This window comes from Pelodiscus sinensis, chromosome Z, assembly GCF_052426305.1.
Source record: "Pelodiscus sinensis isolate ZL-2025 chromosome Z, ASM5242630v1, whole genome shotgun sequence".
NCBI classification, from domain to species: Eukaryota; Metazoa; Chordata; order Testudines; family Trionychidae; genus Pelodiscus; species Pelodiscus sinensis.
Genome location: NC_143085.1, coordinates 18,142,327 through 18,161,083, shown reverse-complemented (window position 1 = coordinate 18,161,083; position 18,757 = coordinate 18,142,327). Strand labels below are relative to the sequence as shown.

The 18,757-nt window shown below is 39.2% G+C and overlaps 1 protein-coding gene and 1 pseudogene across 9 annotated transcripts in view; one reads left to right on the top strand and one right to left on the bottom strand.

Annotated features, from left to right (window-relative positions):
• Positions 1–18,757, top strand: part of FBRSL1 (fibrosin like 1) — a 1,043,303-nt gene that overhangs the window by 456,003 nt on the left and 568,543 nt on the right. For all 8 annotated transcript variants that reach the window (XM_075898366.2, XM_075898368.2, XM_075898364.2 and 5 more), the window contains exon 3: positions 14,919–15,020. In XM_075898366.2, the coding sequence (XP_075754481.1) occupies positions 14,919–15,020 (102 nt within the window). The remainder of the gene's footprint in view (positions 1–14,918; positions 15,021–18,757) is intronic.
• LOC149520693 (uncharacterized) lies at positions 1,133–6,645 on the bottom strand (annotated as a pseudogene). The gene is made up of 2 exons (XR_016348381.1): positions 6,627–6,645; positions 1,133–3,529 (listed from the first exon to the last, which is right to left on the bottom strand). The product of XR_016348381.1 is annotated as an uncharacterized LOC149520693 (transcript).

Sequence of the window (18,757 nt, the reverse complement as noted above, 5' to 3'; positions counted from 1 at the left end):
TTTTTGCAGATTCAGACTAACAAGGCTACCCCTCTGATACTCTGTCTTCTGTGTACTCCATAAGTCACCAAATTGCGTTGTTATCTCTTCTGACTCTCCTTACTGAATAGAGGAATCTTTAGATACTTGCTGCATATCCATTAGTGGCAGACAGACTTCAGTTAATTTGATTAGAAATTATTGAGATCTCTTTTATTTACCCTCTATTAGGTTCACTCTCACACTAGCTCCTAGCTGTAACCAAAGCAGGTCTACACTGACACACTTCACCATTGATGTATGTCAAATCCAGATTTTCCCAGCTGTCTAATATCAGCTGCCAAGCATAGATGGGAGCATTCTTTATTAGCCGGGTGGCAGCTGTAAAGTCAGGCAGTTGTGACCATTTACGCAGTAGTTCTCTTCCAAAATAAGTATCAGTTTCTGGATTTGCAGTAAACCTCCCAATAAAGATGGCATAATCTATTGTATGAAAGCATTCAAGGCTCTATTCCACTGTAAAGACTATCCTTCACTGCAGAGCTTATGAAAATCTTTGCACCTGCCTCAGTGAATTGGTTCCAGTGTAGAAAGGTTGACAGTTGTGGCCTTTTGCTCTGACAGTTATGGCCTTTTGCTCTGCAAAGCATCAATCAAAGAAGCCTCTCAGCACACTGAAGGTAGCAATCCAGGGCTAGCCAGTGCCAGCTGACTTGGGCTCAGGCTCTGGAAGTGTCCCACTTTGCAGGGTTCTAGAATCCAGGCTCCAGCCCAAGCTGAATGTCTATCAGTTAAATAGTCCCTTCCCTCAGGCCCTAGGATCCAAAGTCAACAGGCATAGGCCAGTTCCGTATATCTAATTGCAGTGTCAACACAGGTTTTTAATTGTGGTGTAGGCATACCATCAGAGGAACAGTGTCTGATGGGGAAAACAAGCTGAGAGTTTCTCTCTTTTGGTTTGCGCATCTAGAATGGGAGAGCTAGCCCATAAGTTGCAAATTGTGGCCAGGGATTTGGAGCAATCAAATTTTTGAATTGCTCCACTCCAGTTCTGCTCCAGCACCAATAGTGACTGCTCTAGCTCTGCTCCGACTATGCTCCGCACTCCAACTCAAATTAATTTTAACTAAATAAAAAAGTGCATACTGTAATTTTGAAAAAACATTATTTTTATTCAAACAATTTAAATGTCATCAACAATGATACAAACTAGAATCATTCATAATTCAATCTGTAAAAAATTATTGCAGCAATCAAGTCGTCTTTCATAGCCTGCTGCAGATCATTTAAAATTAACCTTAAAGCCGAAAACAGTCGCTCTTTACTAGCTAGAGTTGTTGGCATGCTCGAAGCAATTCTGCAGGCAGCCTGAATGCCGTGTGGGTAGCTGTGAATGTCCTCAAAAACAGACTTAACTTTTAGCCTACCAATAGACTCCATCATCTCACAATCTTCCCAAAAGTTTATCTCGAATAATGCTTCATTACAATTATAAATCACAGAAACTCGCCGGCATCTTTCTTGTTAATCGAATTTCTTTTCAAAGTTGTCATCTTCTGAAGAATTGGTGCTTGAATTATCTCCATATCCCTGTGATGGTTGAAGACATCTCAGGGATGGACGCTCAAACAAGTTCAGAGTGGAGACGGAAGTTTGAGAACAGCCTGCTATTTCTGAAGGATGTGAACTTTCTGAAACTGCAAATTTGATTATTGATGACTCCTTTTGTTGTATTTCATTTTCTTCAACCTCTATTGCACAGTTCAAATGTAGCAATAGATTTTGTTTTTCGAGTCGTTGAGCAATATCAAGGAGCCCTTCCTTTGCCTTTGATATTTCCCTTGAGGTAAGAAGAATCTGATACCGTGGGTCAACAATAAACTCCAGCAAGGAAATGAATATTGTCAAAAAGCTTCTCTTTGCATTTCTGCATGGAGGATAGAATTCCTTCTGCAATTTGTCCACCATTTTCTTGCAAGAATTTTGACAGTTTTCGCCATTCCTTCATTAAAGCTCTCGGGGTTACATCGACAGCTTGAAGATTCACAGTTGTTTGGTTTGGCTTTGCGAAGAGGTCTTGCAAGTTCTTCACTTCGTCACATTCAGCTTTTCTTAACTTGAGTTCTCTTGTTCCAGCAGCAGCCACTTTTTCACAGTAAGATTGAAAAACGAGAAGCCGATCAATCATCACAAATGTTGAACCCCAGCGAGTCACAGTATCCAATGACTGAGTTACCCCATGTAGGTTAAGCAGAACACTTCAAATACTTGGGGTTTGTAGTTTGACAATGACTTGTTGAATTTTTGCCAGAAATTTCTTCGCATGTTCTTTGTTCAGTCCATCCCAGATTGCCAACTGAAGAGTATGAATACCACACCTCATCAGTTGGACTTTTGAGTTGTCCTCATGAAGCCATGTAGGAAGTATGAGGCTAGGGTGATTAACTCATTGTGCAGCAGCATCCATGGTGAGTTCGATTTCATCCATTCCTTTAGTTCCTTCATCAGGCAAAATAGCTTCAGTTCTGTCCACATCCCTGTTCTCAGAAGTAGAAATGGTTTCATTGTCCTCGCTGAAATTTTTGACCACACACGTCATGTTTGCTGCATTGTCAACTCAGATGCTCAGCACTTGCATTTCACTGATCCCAAATTTTTCTAAAATAGCTTTTACTTGACTTTTCACGTAAGAAGAATTGTGACGCCCTTCAGTGTCAATTATGTCCAAGGTTTTTACCACAGTTTTATCTTTTCCTTCTTCGTAGAACTGATTGCAAGGAAATTTCTGTTTCCATGGGTTGCCGCATCCATTTTGAGGTAGCACAATTTTTGTTCCAAAGCTTTCTTGAGCTCTTCATGACCAGAGTCAGCTATGCTGACAACTAAGTGATGAACGCATCGTGCCCCATTGAAATGCCAAGCTGCCGACCCGTTTCACCTGCAAATTTTTGGAATCCTTTGTTCTTTAGCCTGAAGGTAGTGAGTAGTGTTGAACTCAAGCAAACCATTTCCATAAGCCCTTCACGGAAAGTATTGGCATCCATGGTGACTGTAACCTTTGAGGACTTCAAATATGAGCCAAGTTTTGTTTGCTCAATTTTGGGTTTCTTTTCAGATGAAGCTCTGCAAAAAATCTTTTCTCCAGGAGTTTTCAAAGAGCCAGAAGAACGTCATTTAGCCATGTCAGCTTTCTGTTTTGCCTCATCTTCCTGGTCCTTTTTTATAACCGGAGCCGCATAGTTTTCAGGATAGTTAAGTTTTACATGCTGCCAAAGGTTGAAACTTTTCACAGCACTTGCTTCAGTTGTCTTGAAACTACATGGTTTGAGCTCGCCATTCACTTCCTTTTCCACCTTGCATGTTGCCGATTTCTTCTTTGCTTTTCCCAAAAGCCTAAATTTGAGCTTTTCAAATTCAAAAGTAAAGACATCATTGAGATCCTTTTCCGTAAATCGGCTATCAATCATGGGAGGCAGATTTGATTTTTTTGTTGAAGCCATGGCCAAATCTTCTTGTGCTGCTACCGCATCCAAATGTTTCCTGTTATGATCTTCAAAAAGCAATGAACAAAAAGCATTACATTTTTTTATAATGTACCTGCTTGTGATATCTTAACCACTTAAGGTACTTTGAATTTATTTTGGATTTTCTGGACAAAAATTAGCGCATTTTCTTTTTACACAAAATTATTATTAAAGTACATTTTAATATTTTAACATGTTTCTTGCAGTTTTAATGAAGTAAGAAGCATTTTAATATACATAATTAATATACATTTTTATTTATAAATTGCAAGTTAGTTTTTCTTATGAAATTTTGCTGTAAAAATATTCAAAATATTTTCCAAGTTTTTAATTAGTATCTCAAAAACGCTTTAATATAGATATATCAATGAAATTTGGTATGTGCCAAAGCATTAGTAGGTCCTATCGCTGTTCTACACCATTAATTGTTGGGAAGTAACGAGGCTACATGTACAAGGTTGAAAATACACACATACTAATCTAACTGTCTAACTAATCTATGCGAGTACATACTTGCCTAACATTGGCATAAGGGTGGGAGCAGTCTGCAGTGTTGCCAGATGTCTGATAATTATCTGATTCTTTAATAAAACATATCTCCAAAAAACTTTGTAATTGTGTATCTGTACATTAAATCTTGATTTCGGCCGAAGTGAGAATAACTGTGACATATACGTAAAGTGGTAAAGTAGATGTTAATATAATTTGTTATACGATCTGAAACTTTTTGGCTCCTTTAGGACTTTCTTGCTAAAAAAAAAAAAAAAAGGGAGCAGTGGAGCAGTCAAGATTGTCTGTCCTCCGGCTCCACTCCAGCTCCGGGCAAAAATCTGCAGCTCCACTGCTCTGTGCTCCAGCTCCGTGCTCCACTCCAAAGCCCTGCTGGGGACGATAGAATGTTTGGCACTCCAAGCCACTGTGTCTGTTCCTTACATTGAAGGCCAGTCCAGCCTACTAGCAGAGTTGGCCGATTGCAATATGAGGGTCTAAAGAAGGGGTGGGCAATAATTTTTGATGGGGGAGAGGGATACTTCAGGAGTTTGGTAAGTATTCAAGAGCTGCATTTTTCTGTGTGGGGGGGTGATTGGGCTGAGGGGCAGGGGCAGTGCGCAAAGTCTCCCCACCCACTCACAAGGGATGTGTGGTGCCTAGAGGGAGCCGCCAACCATGTTAAGCCATTTCAGACTGCAGTAGGTAGAGAGCCTGCCTTGGGGAAGAGCGGGCCAGAGGCCAGATCAGAAGGTTTGATGGGTTGCATCCAGCCTATCCCTGCTCTAAACAGAGGTTTAAGAATTGGCCTGGAACTGGTTGAGGATGAGCTCATTACTGGATGCTGGTCTGACTTTAGGGATCCTCCATGAGCCTATTACTTCCAGAAAAGAGAGAACCTGTCATGTCCACTGGCCAAGACTAGAGTCAGTAGTCTGCACAAAATGATAGGTGCTCATTGTTTCACCGTTTTTCTTTAAAAACAAAGAAACCAAGGAAATTGATTGTGTAAGAACTTGTATTGTTGTTAAGGTTGCAACATCTTGTTTTATAAACAAATGTGGCTAAGTTAATATTTTATTAACTTTTGGAATTTCCTGATTTTTGCATACTTGGTTTTTTTAACTTAATATTGCATCAGTACTACTTTTTGCATTTTATTATCTTTTATCATTTATTTTGCACTAGTGTAGAATCTTGATAGGTTATTTTATGAACATTAATTAAGCCTCACCATTCCCCTCTGTGATAGGTAAATATTATTCTCCATTTTTACAGATTGATAAATTAAAGTATGAGATGTAAATTTATTTTTCTGGGTTCATACAAGGGAGCCAGGATTAGAATCCAATATTCTGGGTCTCAGTCTTGTGTTCTACTGCTTAGACAATGCTTATCTATCATAATGTTAACATCATTTCCTCATCATATTAAGTGATATGTGATTGGTATGTCACTCTAAAACTTAGTTATTCCTAAAGTAGACTATCACAAGATCCACACCAGTGCCATCCAATTAGACAAACTAGGTTAATCTGTCCTGATGCTACTGTCTTTTTTAAAAATGAGTCCTATTTCAATATAAAATCATGGTACCGTATGTTGCTCTCTGTGCCATGTGTCCATATTTAGAGAAAAATTCATTGTATCTATCATTTAAAGAGAATGTTTCCTTCTCAGCCAGAACTCAATAAAATGTATCAAAAATTGTGGAAAAGGACAAGCAAAGAAAATCAAATTGCAGCGTGTGAAACGATGTAAGGAGGGACCTGGGGAATACATAATCTCCAAACTGCCAAGTTAGAGCAAGTATAAAATATACAAACAAGCCTGATATTTTTCCCAGTTGATCTCATTATGAAGTATGCTTGGGATAGATAAATTCAGTTAGACTGCATTAAGGCTGGATTTTCAAAGAATAAGTCAGAACTAATGTATTTATCTGATTCCACCTTGTTTGGATACGTGAGCTTTTTCAAGTTAAAAGTACATTTTTGAAGTGAAATGGTTTGTTTTGTTTTAAGCATTAAAACAATAGGCAACTCACTGATGATTTTTTTCCCTTCTGAAAAACACTTTAATAATTTACCTTTTTAATAATCGGTAGTAGACCTCTAAACAGTATATATCACTTAAACTTATCGTTGCTTGCTTAAAATACACAGAGCTAGTTTCAAGTGCAATCCCTCAACACCACTTCATCCACAGAGTACTTTTTTCCTAATCTTCAATATATTTTAATTAAATTGTCCATATATATTTATTAAACCAGTTCATTATCTTCTAATGCAAAGAGTTGTTATTTACTGATATAGATTACCAAAGAGACACATTAACTTAGCTGGGAGTTGATATTAAAATGGAAGAGAATGCAACCAAATAACAGATCCCAAAAGTATAGTTAAGGGCTTATCTACTAAGAGAATTCTCAGGAAGGTTAGTGCAAAATAAGTAGGATGTGAATTTGAACCAGAATAACTGTTCCACATACATTCCTGTGAGGACATTTATTTCTACTCTAAGAGGGACTGTTTGTGGTTTAGGTTAATTCATTTTCGAATTAACCTACACCACACAAAAGCATTCTTAGGTTTAGAATATAATAAATTCTAAGTTTGGATTAAGTCGACATACTTACTGTGTCATCTTGCATGCCGTAAGGTTGGTGGGGGTGAGAGAGACTGTTCTCCCATCAATACCAGTTACTCTTCTCATCTTGTTGGAGTACTAGCGTCAATGGGTGAGCACTCGTAAATCAATTTATAGTCCCTAAACAGATGCTATAAATTTCTGCAGCATTGTTCCCTTACATAGTAGAGACAAGCCATAAGTGTGATCATACAGAGAACTACGTGATATAACTATTCAGCTGCAGCTGTTCCAGGCATTTTACCCATGTAGTCAAGTTCTTTCCAGTTCTGGTAGTCTCAGGCCAGACATAATCATTGGCAGTATGAAACATAACTGCAAAGAATGTTTAGTCTCTGGACTGTCCCTCCAGAAACACTGGAAATAGGTCTCTTGGCAAACTATTTTATAAGTCTTTCTATTATTATTAATGCCTAATCCATTCAGCGGCAGTATGGCACAAGTATGTGAATTATAGAGACAGGTCTGCACCAAGAACTCCAGATCCAGAAGCTTGAATTCCAATTTTTCGTGTTGGTTGTATCTCAAGAGAAAAGTGTCTGCTTTTCTTTGAACAGTGATTGCTGACATATATTTTGCCACTAAGTTGGTAGGGAAATGTAGTTCATTTGAATTTTGTTGGCTACCATTGATTTGTCCTTTCACACAACACAACTCAAAGATGATTTTGAGTTTTTAAACCAATCAAACCATTCCCTTGGGTTGTTAGTTTTCTGTTTCTCAGAGGACACAACAAGTGGGACAGCACGTGGATCTCCATCTGTCATTCTTTGTTTGGATGTGGAAGGGCGTGTTCAATGTTATTTGTTTGTGTTATCATGACACCAAAGAGGCCCAGACATGGACCAGCAAGACCACATGGTACTGTATGAACTGGACAAAAAGTCCCTTTCTCTGTCTCCTGGCACAAGAGTTCACAGCAAATCAGTACACATGATGGGCAGATGTCACCTCTACTAGGTTCTTGCCCAATAACAGAGGCAAGAGGATTAATGGATTAATAGATTCATCTGAGTCACTATAAAACATGAATATCAATTACTCTGTTCCCCTAAGGGCATTGCTTTCTCTACTGCTTCCATGGTGCAATCCCCAAATGAAACCTCAGTAAAATTAGAGACCGTGTCTACAAAGCTGTTATTATTAATAATAATAAATAACAACAAGTAATTAATTAATTAAACCACCCTCTCACAAAACCAGAAATGACATGGGTTTAAAAACCAGACGGCTGTGACTTTTAGAAAGATAGAAACTGTTAGGGAATGGGAAAAAAAATCTCACAGCCTGTTGTAGCAGCTGTAGCTTCAGATCGTGTGGAAAATGAAGGCAGATGATTCAATTTGGCCTGTGCCCTGAGTACATTTCCAAATGCTTCTGTGTGTGCGCAAGATAATGAACAAATATATTGCGATGGCACAAGATCAGTCCGAGTTTGCCGCTGTGCAAGCCATGGAACTCCCAGTAGGAGCGAACTAGCTTTGCTAGGTTAATGGGGGTGAGGGTCGGAAAGCCCAGCACCTTTCACGACAAGTTAAGAAAAGAATTTGTCTTCTTTTGCCCCAGCCTCCCTGTGGCACTCAACGGAGCCTCTGATAAATCAAAGTATATTTATTTAATAACGAGCTGGGGCCATGTTCCTGTGATTTGAAAATAGTGAAACCAAATAAAAATGTGCTTTTCTATGACATGGGAAAAGCATAAGTAAATGGAAAGTGGACTGATCTATTATGATTAAAAAACAGGAGCTGGGAGCTAGCACAATGATAATGACAAAAAGCCCTTTTGTGGAAGGAAGATCCCATTCTGTCCAGGCACATTTTTTTCCCTCAGGAAAAAGAAGCAAGGGGGAAAAATAAGGCAGAAGCAGAAGAGAAAAGCAGAACTGGAATGTAATGTGGGATGAAGTTATTGCTAGAATTAGTTACAGTATTTAATCACGCTACATGTTATCCAGTAGCATGAAAATCATAATTCTTGGCTTTGAGTGTGGTTTAGGATTGCATATGAGCACCTGGAACATGCTGCCTGATTGTGCCTGGCCTTTCATAGCTATCTATTTAGTCCCTCTGCTCTTTCTTCTGCCAAACCAGCCCGAGCAGAATGGGTGGTTTGATAGTCCCTCATATTCTGAAAGGTGGGGCTGTGCTTGGTGAGAATTGCACTGAACTACAGAGATTCCTACTAACTGCCAGCTTTTCAGCATCATGTGCATGTCCTTTGATGGGCAGTGTGTCAGGAAGAAGGCAGCATTTGTTCAAGCAGCACTAGGTTTTAAGCAGTGGTGGGAACAAATTCTACTTTCAGACAAACCTTCAATAGGGATTCATGCCTTGACTGAGCAAAGTATTAACTGTGTTCTTGAGTATTTTGCTAAATATGGTGGATTTAAACACTGTTGATATGGGATCTAGCTGAGGGTAGAGTTTGTCCCTTGGAAGAGGTAAATTATTAATATTCTTGGAAGAATTTGATTTTTATTGGTAAATATCAGTAAATGTTAGTTTCACCATGCTCACAACAGCTAATGGAAAGTGTTTCTGTCTATAATAATTGAAATGTATGCTGCTTTAGAACGTAATTTACATTTGATTTAACCATAATTAATAGATTTTGATATTTTCTTATTGATAAGTTATAAAGCTTTAACTTCTTAATCTCAGTGACTACTGTCATGAAATAGCTGGTCTGTCCCCCATAATTTCTGCAACTATGAAAATTTAAATAAATACAAATTAAAAATGCTTAGAATACATAATTTTGCAGAACTGAACATTAGAAATCAGAAAAAATCTAAAAAAGCTGAAAAATAAATATTACAAATATCAAAACTAGAAAAAAAATCATTTTTTGCCAAATATAATTATTAAACTTGTAAGTCACTCCTTGTTTGCGTTGCTGCTCTTTTATGATGTAACTTTCCTAAAGGGACATTATGCACCTGATTTTAGTAATAGACTATTTGAAACAAAAGAGACTGTCTAAAAAGAGCATTCTTTCAAGATTATGTCTTGATATTTGTTTTTAGGGTTTTGATTTTTGTTTTCCTGCTTTCCTGATTTATAGAATGTTGTTTGGGGCATGCTCAAGATCAACACTATTCAAATTCACACATGGCTGTGGTACATTGCTGCCTCTAGTTTCTTTTGTTTCTGCTTCATCATTATTGTTATTACTGGAAACACCATATTACAGGGCCTAGAAAAAAGGCTTGTGCTGTTAGCAAAATGGAAAAAAGGCTATTTACAAAGTACTGTCAAATTCACCAATAAACTGAAAAAATAGACTTTCCCCCCTTTATTCTCTTGTTTTTAATAATTCTGGGGCATTCCTGTAACAATAGTTAAGTACAGTACTTTCAGGAGAAAATGAAATTTTCAAGTTTTCCATGCATCAGTTATCTTCAACTTTTAGACTCTTTGGTTTTGTTCACATTTTAAAAATAAACAAAGTGGTTGATATTACAATAGTGTTTATGTAAAATATGGGCACTATTGGATGCTTCACTAGGACATAGGAGCTTATGAGTGCTGCTAGTTGATTAAATGACTTCCTGTGGCCAAGTGGTGCAAGTCTGTTTTACAGTGTTGAAAGTCCGCGTTCAAATCTTACTGAAGACGCAAGTGAGGCAACAGAACAGGGTGAAAATGTGCATTCACTGGCTTTGTCACATGACAAGATTTAATGGATATCTAAGGCTAAGACCATTCAAAGGGATGTTAGTTCTCAAAGAAAGATTCAACTCAAGGATACAGCCAGAGGGAATTTTTATAGTTGAAATAGCAACATCCAGAGAAATGGATTAAAAATCAAGTAGTCAAGCCAGGAGCAACTTCAAGAAACAAGCTTTTGACTAATTCATTAATTTCTAGATCTGCAGAAAGTGCCCATGAAACCAATGCATCCATTTAGCAGAACAACTTGTCCTCCTAGTTCAATCCTGCATGTGGCTCATTAGGGTAATTACCGATGAATTAAAGCAGCTTGGCTCAGCACTCAGGCTGCATGTGCGTGGGCTCCCCTGCTGGCAGGCAGCAGGTGTAAATGAACAAGATCTGTCATAAAGGCTGATGACCCTCTTAATTCACAGCAGCAAAAGGGGGACAGAGATAGTACTGCAAGTGTAATAATTGATATTTACTTGGAAAGGTTAATGGCAGCAGTGACACTTCTAATTTTGTTTGCCCGTGCAAGACCTTCTCCGATCAAATTGTCTCAATTTGTTCCTGTGTATAGATGTAGTTTCTTTCTTCCAAAGTTTATGAAAGGGAAACATGGAGAGGGAATGTAAGACATACTACTGCTCAAAAAAGATTTGTAGAGGTCTGTGCAGATACAAAATTTGTATAGTATCTGTCTCCGCAAAAATGAGCTGTGGATATCCGCATCTGTGGATACCAGCAGATATAAAGCTGATAAATGTACATTTCTAGGGTTCTAGATATAAAATTGTATTTTCATCCACCTCTGCATCCACAAAAATGAACTGTGCATACCAATGGATATATAATGGTTATCCATGGATTTGCAGGGCTCCAAAGACTGAGTTCTCTTCAGTAACTGTGATTATGTCTATACTGCAGGCTTTTGCGCATGAAGCTTTTTGCAGAAGAGATCTTCTGCAAAAACTTCTTGCACAAGAGCACATCCACACTGAAAAGTGCATTGAAAAAGCAATGCACTTTTGTGAAAGAGAGCATCCAGACTGTATGGATGCTCTCTCGAAAGGAAAGGATTACTATTTACAGAATGGCCATCAGAGCACCTGTGCTTTTTTTGATTGCCTCTTTTTGCACCAAAAAACCCTCTTCCCCGTCCACACACACCTTTTTGCACAAGAACTCTTGTGCAAAAAGGAGTTATTCCTCATAGAAGAAATACCTACCATAGAAAAACCCCTCTGTTCTTTTGTTTTACTTGCACAAAAATGCGCTTGAGGTGTAGACTCTACAATTTTTGTGCAAAAACTCTGCAGTGTAGACCTCGCCTGAGTGGGTGAGACCTTTAGCAATAAACTTCTGAGATTTAATTTTATTACATATTTTGGTGAATATTTGAGTTGAGATTAAGGTTTTAGAAACATTGAGAGTTTCTAATTGGTGGATTTTCTTGTTTCTCTCCCCCTCCCATCTCCTCCTTTGAGCATGTACGGTGAACAGCACCCTCTTTGGAGAAAAACAGTATTGTATTTCCAAGTCTAGCTCAGTAGTGTGCCTCTACACATTCACTGGGAAGAAACTGGAATTCTTATAACTGCAGCAGTACTAAATGTTGAAGGGAGCATTGTATAAAATATACTAGTATTTCACTGTTGAGGGTTTGTACTGAAGCACCTGAATGCTGTAGTGTTGCATATACAGGGAACTGTCTCCATGGGCATGGAGTGACAGAGCCATGGGAGGGGCTAATGTTATATGGAGACACCACCAGTGAATATCTCTGGTCAGTGAATTGGAAATTATGTAATGAAATTGTGCAAAAGGAAACAAGGGAATTTTATTGTCATTAAAAATACCAATTTATATGAACCAACATTTTAAACAGCGTAATTTAAATAGAAGCAGACTGATATGACTAGAACTTAATAATACATTAAACACTTCCTTCCACCCAGTATTTCACAAGGAAATTAACTAAATAATTTGTTAGTAGATGATCTCAGGAATGTGGCAGTGAATGACATTTCAGTTCTGTTAATCCTTCTCCTTCCCTCTCCTCCCCTTTTACAGTGTTTGCAGAACAAAATGCTGATCTTTCTGTGATTTGCAGCATTATTCCTTTCACTTTGGGTCCTAGGTTCAAATGTAAACAAGGTCACAAGTGAAAAAAGGAGGAGAGTGGGAAGGATAATCCAGTGGTTAGGGAATTAGTCTAATTAGGGTGGCACAGGGCTGGAGCTGGCAACCGCATTAGGAAGGCAGGAGCCAACACAGGCTTCCCACATTAGGAAGGCAGGATAAGAGATGCCTGGAAGGTAGGTAGGTGGAGTGGGTTGTGGAGTGGCCTAGAGGCCAGGGCATTCACCTGGAGATCTCAGGGTGATGGGTTCCAGTCCCATCCATTTCCTGCTACGCCAGACATGCCTAAGAGATAAGGAGGCTCCTAGTGGCATTTTCAAAAGCATCTGGACACCTAATGCTCATTGAAATCTACAGACCTTCAAAAATTCTATGAGGTGCCTAAATAACATTAAAAATCTGGTCCATAAGCCTTTCCATGACTCCATTGTATACTTGTAAGAGGGTAATAGCATTTCCCTACCTCACAGGGGTAAAAGCATACATTGTCAGGAAAATATCATTGAAACTTGTGAGGTAACAGTAGCTTTTTGAGGAATGAGTTGATCTGTCCCAGTACAAAACTGGGACTTATTTTAGTATTACATAATGGTACTGCATGCTCACTGGGTGCTCTACAGATATATATCACACAATTAATTTTATTCCCCATAAACAAGCAGTTTCACTCCACTAGGCAGGCAAGAGGAACTTTGTTTCTTTTCCTTGAGACCCTTGATGTAGTTCTAAAAAAGAAAAGACAGCTCAGTATTGAATTGAGAGCCTTAGACATGTATATTAATTCAGCACAGTTAAGAATATTTTCTATATTGAAGTGGTTCAGCTGAATTGCATTATATTAGTAAACTTAAAAATACAACAAATGGTCTGGTAGCACATTATAGACCAACATGTAGATGGTATCATGAGCTTTTGTGGGCACAGCTCACTTCTTCAGATGACTGGAGTTTTGAGTTTAGGATGTGCAGACCCAAAATAAATAGGAGGAAGGGAGAGGGAGGAAGGAAAAAAAGGAGGGGGGCAGGAAACAAGAAGCAGAGGGTATGAAAATATCAAAGGGTAAAACAAGTAGGCAGAGCTGACAATCTATTAACACCTGAAGATTGGATAGTTGAAAAGAAACAGATCTAAGGATAGTAATAGATAGGAAGGATGCTAACGCTAGAATCTACACAGACAAAGAGCTGTTTGCACCTTCATTGAATGTTAGGTTAATAGTGTCCCAACCATCTCTCATCAGGATTGAGGCCATCAGTATGAGAATTGAACTTTGTGGATGAACTGTAATTCCAATACCTCTCTGTGTTTTTGACTTGTAGAATTGGTTTGTGATAAGACCGCCACCTGGAGATCTTTTAAAGAGTGATTAGATAGATTGAAGTTCTCTCCAACAGGTTTCTGTATATTCCCTTTACATATATCTGATTTGTATCCATGGATTCTTTCCCGTAGGGACTGTCCAGTTTGTCCAATATATATAGCAGTGGGGCATTGCTGGCATTTGATGGCATATATCAAATTACTGGATGTGCAATGGAATGATCCCCTGAATTAGTAGCTTATGTTGTTGGCTCCAGTAATTAATTTGCTTGTATAGATGTGAGGGCACAGTTGGCAACACGGCTGATTGCAGGGCTGGGTTCCTAGATGCTTATGATGTGGTTGTGTAGCATGGTTACCGGAAAGAATTTGTTTCAGGTTGTGGGGTTGTCTGGAAGCGAGATCGGGCTTTCCCCAAAGGCCTCTGAGGCTGAGAGATCATTTTCCAAGATGGGTTGCAGATTGTGTATAATGCATTGGAGGGGTTTGAGTTGTGGACTGTAGGTAACAACAAGTGGAGTTCTGTTATTCTCCCTTTCATGTCTGTCTTGCAGTAGTTCATGGCTGGGTACTTTTTTGGCTGTCAATCTGTTTTTTTACTTCTCCAGGTGGGTATTTCAGTTTTAGGAATGCTCTGGTAGATTGCGAGCAGGATCACTGGCAGTGTGGGCAAAAGGGGCAACTATCCCGGGGCTCGTGATTCAAAAGGATCAGGGCTTTGGCTGCTTCAGGGAAAGAGGGGGCAGCATGCTGTGGGCAGTGCTGAGGGCTGACTGCCCAGGGTCCGCCCCTTCTGCCCGAGGCCCCATCTCTTCCAGGAGTGTGGACCCACCCCCTCCTACTCTGTCCAGAGGCCCAACAGGTCTGTTGGTTCCCGATTGTGAGGAAAATTTGTCTATTCTCTTCCTGGTCATACCTACTTTGGACTGCCTGTCCCACCTCATTGAATGCTAAGTTCAACTGTTCCTTGAATGTTAACAAGAGATGCAGAAACAAGGGGGCAAGGCGTTCTTTAGAGAAGAACTCAAGAGCATCTTCTACACTCTGCAGTGAAATTATAGGTGTGAATACATTTGAAAAACTGATTTAGGTGACCCCAGAAACAGCTGATATAGCAGTGCCTGAAAATCCTCTATTTGTTTTTCCTTGCGCCCTCTAGATGAAGGTCCCTGCAAGCAGAAGTGGCAGAAATAGCGAGGAAGACAGCATCAGGGAGGCCACCAGCTCTCAGCGGAGCAGCTCGAGGGATTGTCTCAGTGATGTAAGTACCAGAATCAAGCGCTGCTTTGTTACAGCAATTCCCCCTGCTGACATAGCTTTTCATAAATCTTGCTGAACAAATGTTGGCATCCAGAGGTCACTGTGTAATAACATTTTTTATGTGATGATTGAATGTTATAGCATAAGTGGTTGAGTTGTCTTGCAAACACTATAATCACAGTGAGCATAATATGATAAGTGAAAGATCAGAGATGGGAAAACAAAATGGAATTGTTATTCCTGAGGGAAAGATGGCTTGACATTTTTTTTCAGAAAAAAAGTTGTATAAAAAGCTTTTTACAGTTGCTTTTGTTTTTAGCTTCTACATAGAATTATGGTGGATACAAACCTGTCTCACCTATTGTTATGCTTCCTGCCTCAGAGATGAGGAACATTTTTTGAGTGGTGGTGGAGAGCTGCCTTTCTCTCAGAAAACTCAACTCTACTTTGAGTAAAATGTTATGATAAAACAAAAGTAAATGGTGCCTTCGTGTGTAAACACACAAATGGGCTTTTGAGTCACCAAGAAATCAATGGCAGTGCTGTGATAATTTTATATGAAGGCTTTTTGTGTTAGCAATTAGCATTTTGCCTTCATTAAAACACGATTTTTTACTAATTAGGACCTTTCCCGTTAGGAGAGATTTAAATGAGGAACAATAATCAAATACTGGCACAAGCATGTCTGAAGTATTAAATTTAACATTTCAATAGCAAGCCACAGAAATCCCAGAGTGAGCGGTTTTCATGTTGAGTTCTATTAATGTAAAATATGCTTCATAACTAAAAGCTGTCAGAGAAAACGGCTCACACCAGCCAAATTCAATTGGACAGTTAATTTAGCTTTAAAATTGAAAACATTACCTCTGCTTCAAGATGCAAAAGGAAGGGGGGAGCCTTTGATAAGCGTAATGTTTTTGCCATTAAGGCTTTCAGAGCCCATTCTACAGGAGAGAAGAGGGGGAAAAAGCAAGGGGAAAATGGCTCCCACAAATGTGTTTAAAAGCTGAAAGTATTTATTAAAAATGTCAGCAGGAAAGTGCTTCTGGCAGATTAAAGCTGGATTCAGCTTGACAGCTCTGACAGGGAAATGTGACTGAGGAGGGGGAATTCTCTCTACATGTTTTGAGTGTGAATGGGGTGCTGTAAACAACCTACATGGTGGGAGGAGGGGGGGGGGGAAGCTGTCCATGTGATCTGCTTCCATGATAAAGATTCTGAGCATACTGAAGAGGAAAAAGGGAAGGGAGAATCCCTTAGGGACAAATCATCTTTGTGTGTTGGTGTGGTGTTTGACTGTATGTGTTTGGATAGTAATAGTCTTTCTGGCTTTCTTTTTTGGCGTGATACTCTCCCTCTAGTCACTCTTCAAAGGTATGTGACCTGAGGCAGCTAATAACACTGCTATTGCTCAGTACAGATGGGGAAAAAAGAATAAAAGTTTCAGACCTACCACATGGTTTGAACAGTTTAGGTCAAGGTATTTCTATGGGACCCTCAGAATTTTTTTCTTGTTAATCCAACTGATTAGCCAGAGTCATAGGTTCTTGGAAGAGCCTATCACATTGTGGATGGGGAGAGAACCATTTTCTCTTTCCATTTACAATGTTACAGCATGAGAACCTAAAGGCCTTAAGCGTCATTGAATTTCATTGGGCGCTTAACTCCACAGGGTCCGCCTCACAGGAAGTTGTTAATCCAAAGAAATTCAGTATGGCCCAGGTGCCTGAGGCTTCCAGCCATGCATGATGCCTATGGACTGGAGCATACAGTAGAGCCTCAGTTATGTTGCTCTTATGACCCTGTGACCCATTACAAATGATGGAATTTTTCCAGTTAGTGACTAATGAAACTATTTGAATAGTGAGGTTTATGAATCACAAAATGCACTTTGTTCATTATAGCAATTGAATTTTAATTTACTTTTGACAACACTACATCACAAGTTAGTAAATGGATTGTTAGTGACAGTTCCCAAGTAAGTCTTCACTGGCAGCAGTGTTGCAAACTGCTGTTATACTTTTGCAGAGGAATGGGGAAGACTCAAGATGTGCATGCTGTAAGGAGTGTGAATTAGCAAAGGATTTTACTATCCTATAAGATTGTATAGATGCATCTCTTGGCATACCATTCAAATGGATGGTGTGCTGTTGAAATGTCCTGACCCATATGTGAGGCACTCTTAGGATTAAATCTCCATCATGCACTAAAGATGTTAAGAAGCAAGGCTTTATTTCCTCCCCCCCTCCCCCTTAGGGACCGCTGAGGGATTACAAATTGAGGCTCAAAAACAATGGTCCTAGTGTGGTTACTTTATCTTGCCAATGTGTTCTGCTTCCGTAAGCATCTGGCCCATTGCTCGCTCAGTCCGACAGGCTGTTCTGCTGTTCCTCAGTGTGTTTGGAGTCAATACAGTCTTGCAATGCCTGCTTTGTGCTGCCTTCATCCCCCACCTCCATCTCTGTTAACTTGTGGCAACAACCAGAGTAAGCAAAGCCGATGTTAGCAGATTTGACTGCTATGTGGTGGCACAGCAGATGTACAACAGGGATGTATGTGTTTTGTTTCTGCTATAATATTAAGTATTACAGTTTGGGGAGTTTGGGGAGCACGGTGTGGCCACTCTGCACATCGCTTTATGGCATTCCTTGGCTGCTCCTCTCACTTCACTGCAATTCTGCATTTAGGAGGTGCTAATAGGAGTCACTTAGTTTTGCTGTTTCTTTGTTTCTTGAGATGAGTTACTTAATGGGTGACAGCAAATTGTGTTTTATTTACATTAATACATGTTTTTAGTCTCTGATGAACCATGAAGGTAGCTTAGTCTTGGTAGCTTAGTATTAATAATTCTACCCTAAGGGAAACTGAAGTGAAGTCATTCAGTTTCTCTTTCACACGTACACACACCCATATCCTCATTCTGTCACTCACACTCATTCTGCTTTGCACAGTGAAATTTCCTTGTGGAAAGAGAATTGAAGCTTTACAGTATAACAATAATGCTCTGTGTTGTACAGTGCATCTTTCCAGATGTTGTTTGGAGCACTGTTTATGGGAAAATATATATTTTGAGTGACCCTAGAGAAATAATCTCTGACTGCAGAAAAGGTTTGATTTGTTGGGACTGGTATTTCAATTAATATGATAAACCCATTATAGGAAAATGAAGAAGTTTTAACAAGTCTTTGCACAACATTAGTTCTTATTTAAAGGAGTGGGAAAGGGTTAGAATTTACACTTGTTCATACTTGCAATTCTCAGTGGTAAATTCTCTTTTAATTTATTACAAAGAGAAGGTTTTTGAAACTGATGTACTTAGTGTTCACTCAGATTGGTCAATGGCCATTTTCCAAAACAGGATTCTTTTTCCTTCTATCTTTCTTAGTAAGGTTATTTAATGTTACTAAAGAACTATGAGATAGATAAGCCCCATTGCTGCTTGTTGTGTTGACCCAAGTAAAACTGGGAGGTTTGGGAGATTTTGCTTCCTCTCTCTCTTCTGTAATCGTCCTAATCTTTTCTGATGTTCCAAACAGTGTAAAAAATCCACACAGACCCTTGTATAATGGCTTTAAAAAAGGTTTTATCTTTTTCTTGACCCATCAGCTTAAGAACTGCCTGCGTTTTAATGGATTTTCTCCCTCACTAAATTGAATGGATCGTCCCTCATTATCATTTAAATAGAACCCTCACTCCCTGTGAACGTGGAAATTTGAATGTAGTAGTAGATCTGTGATA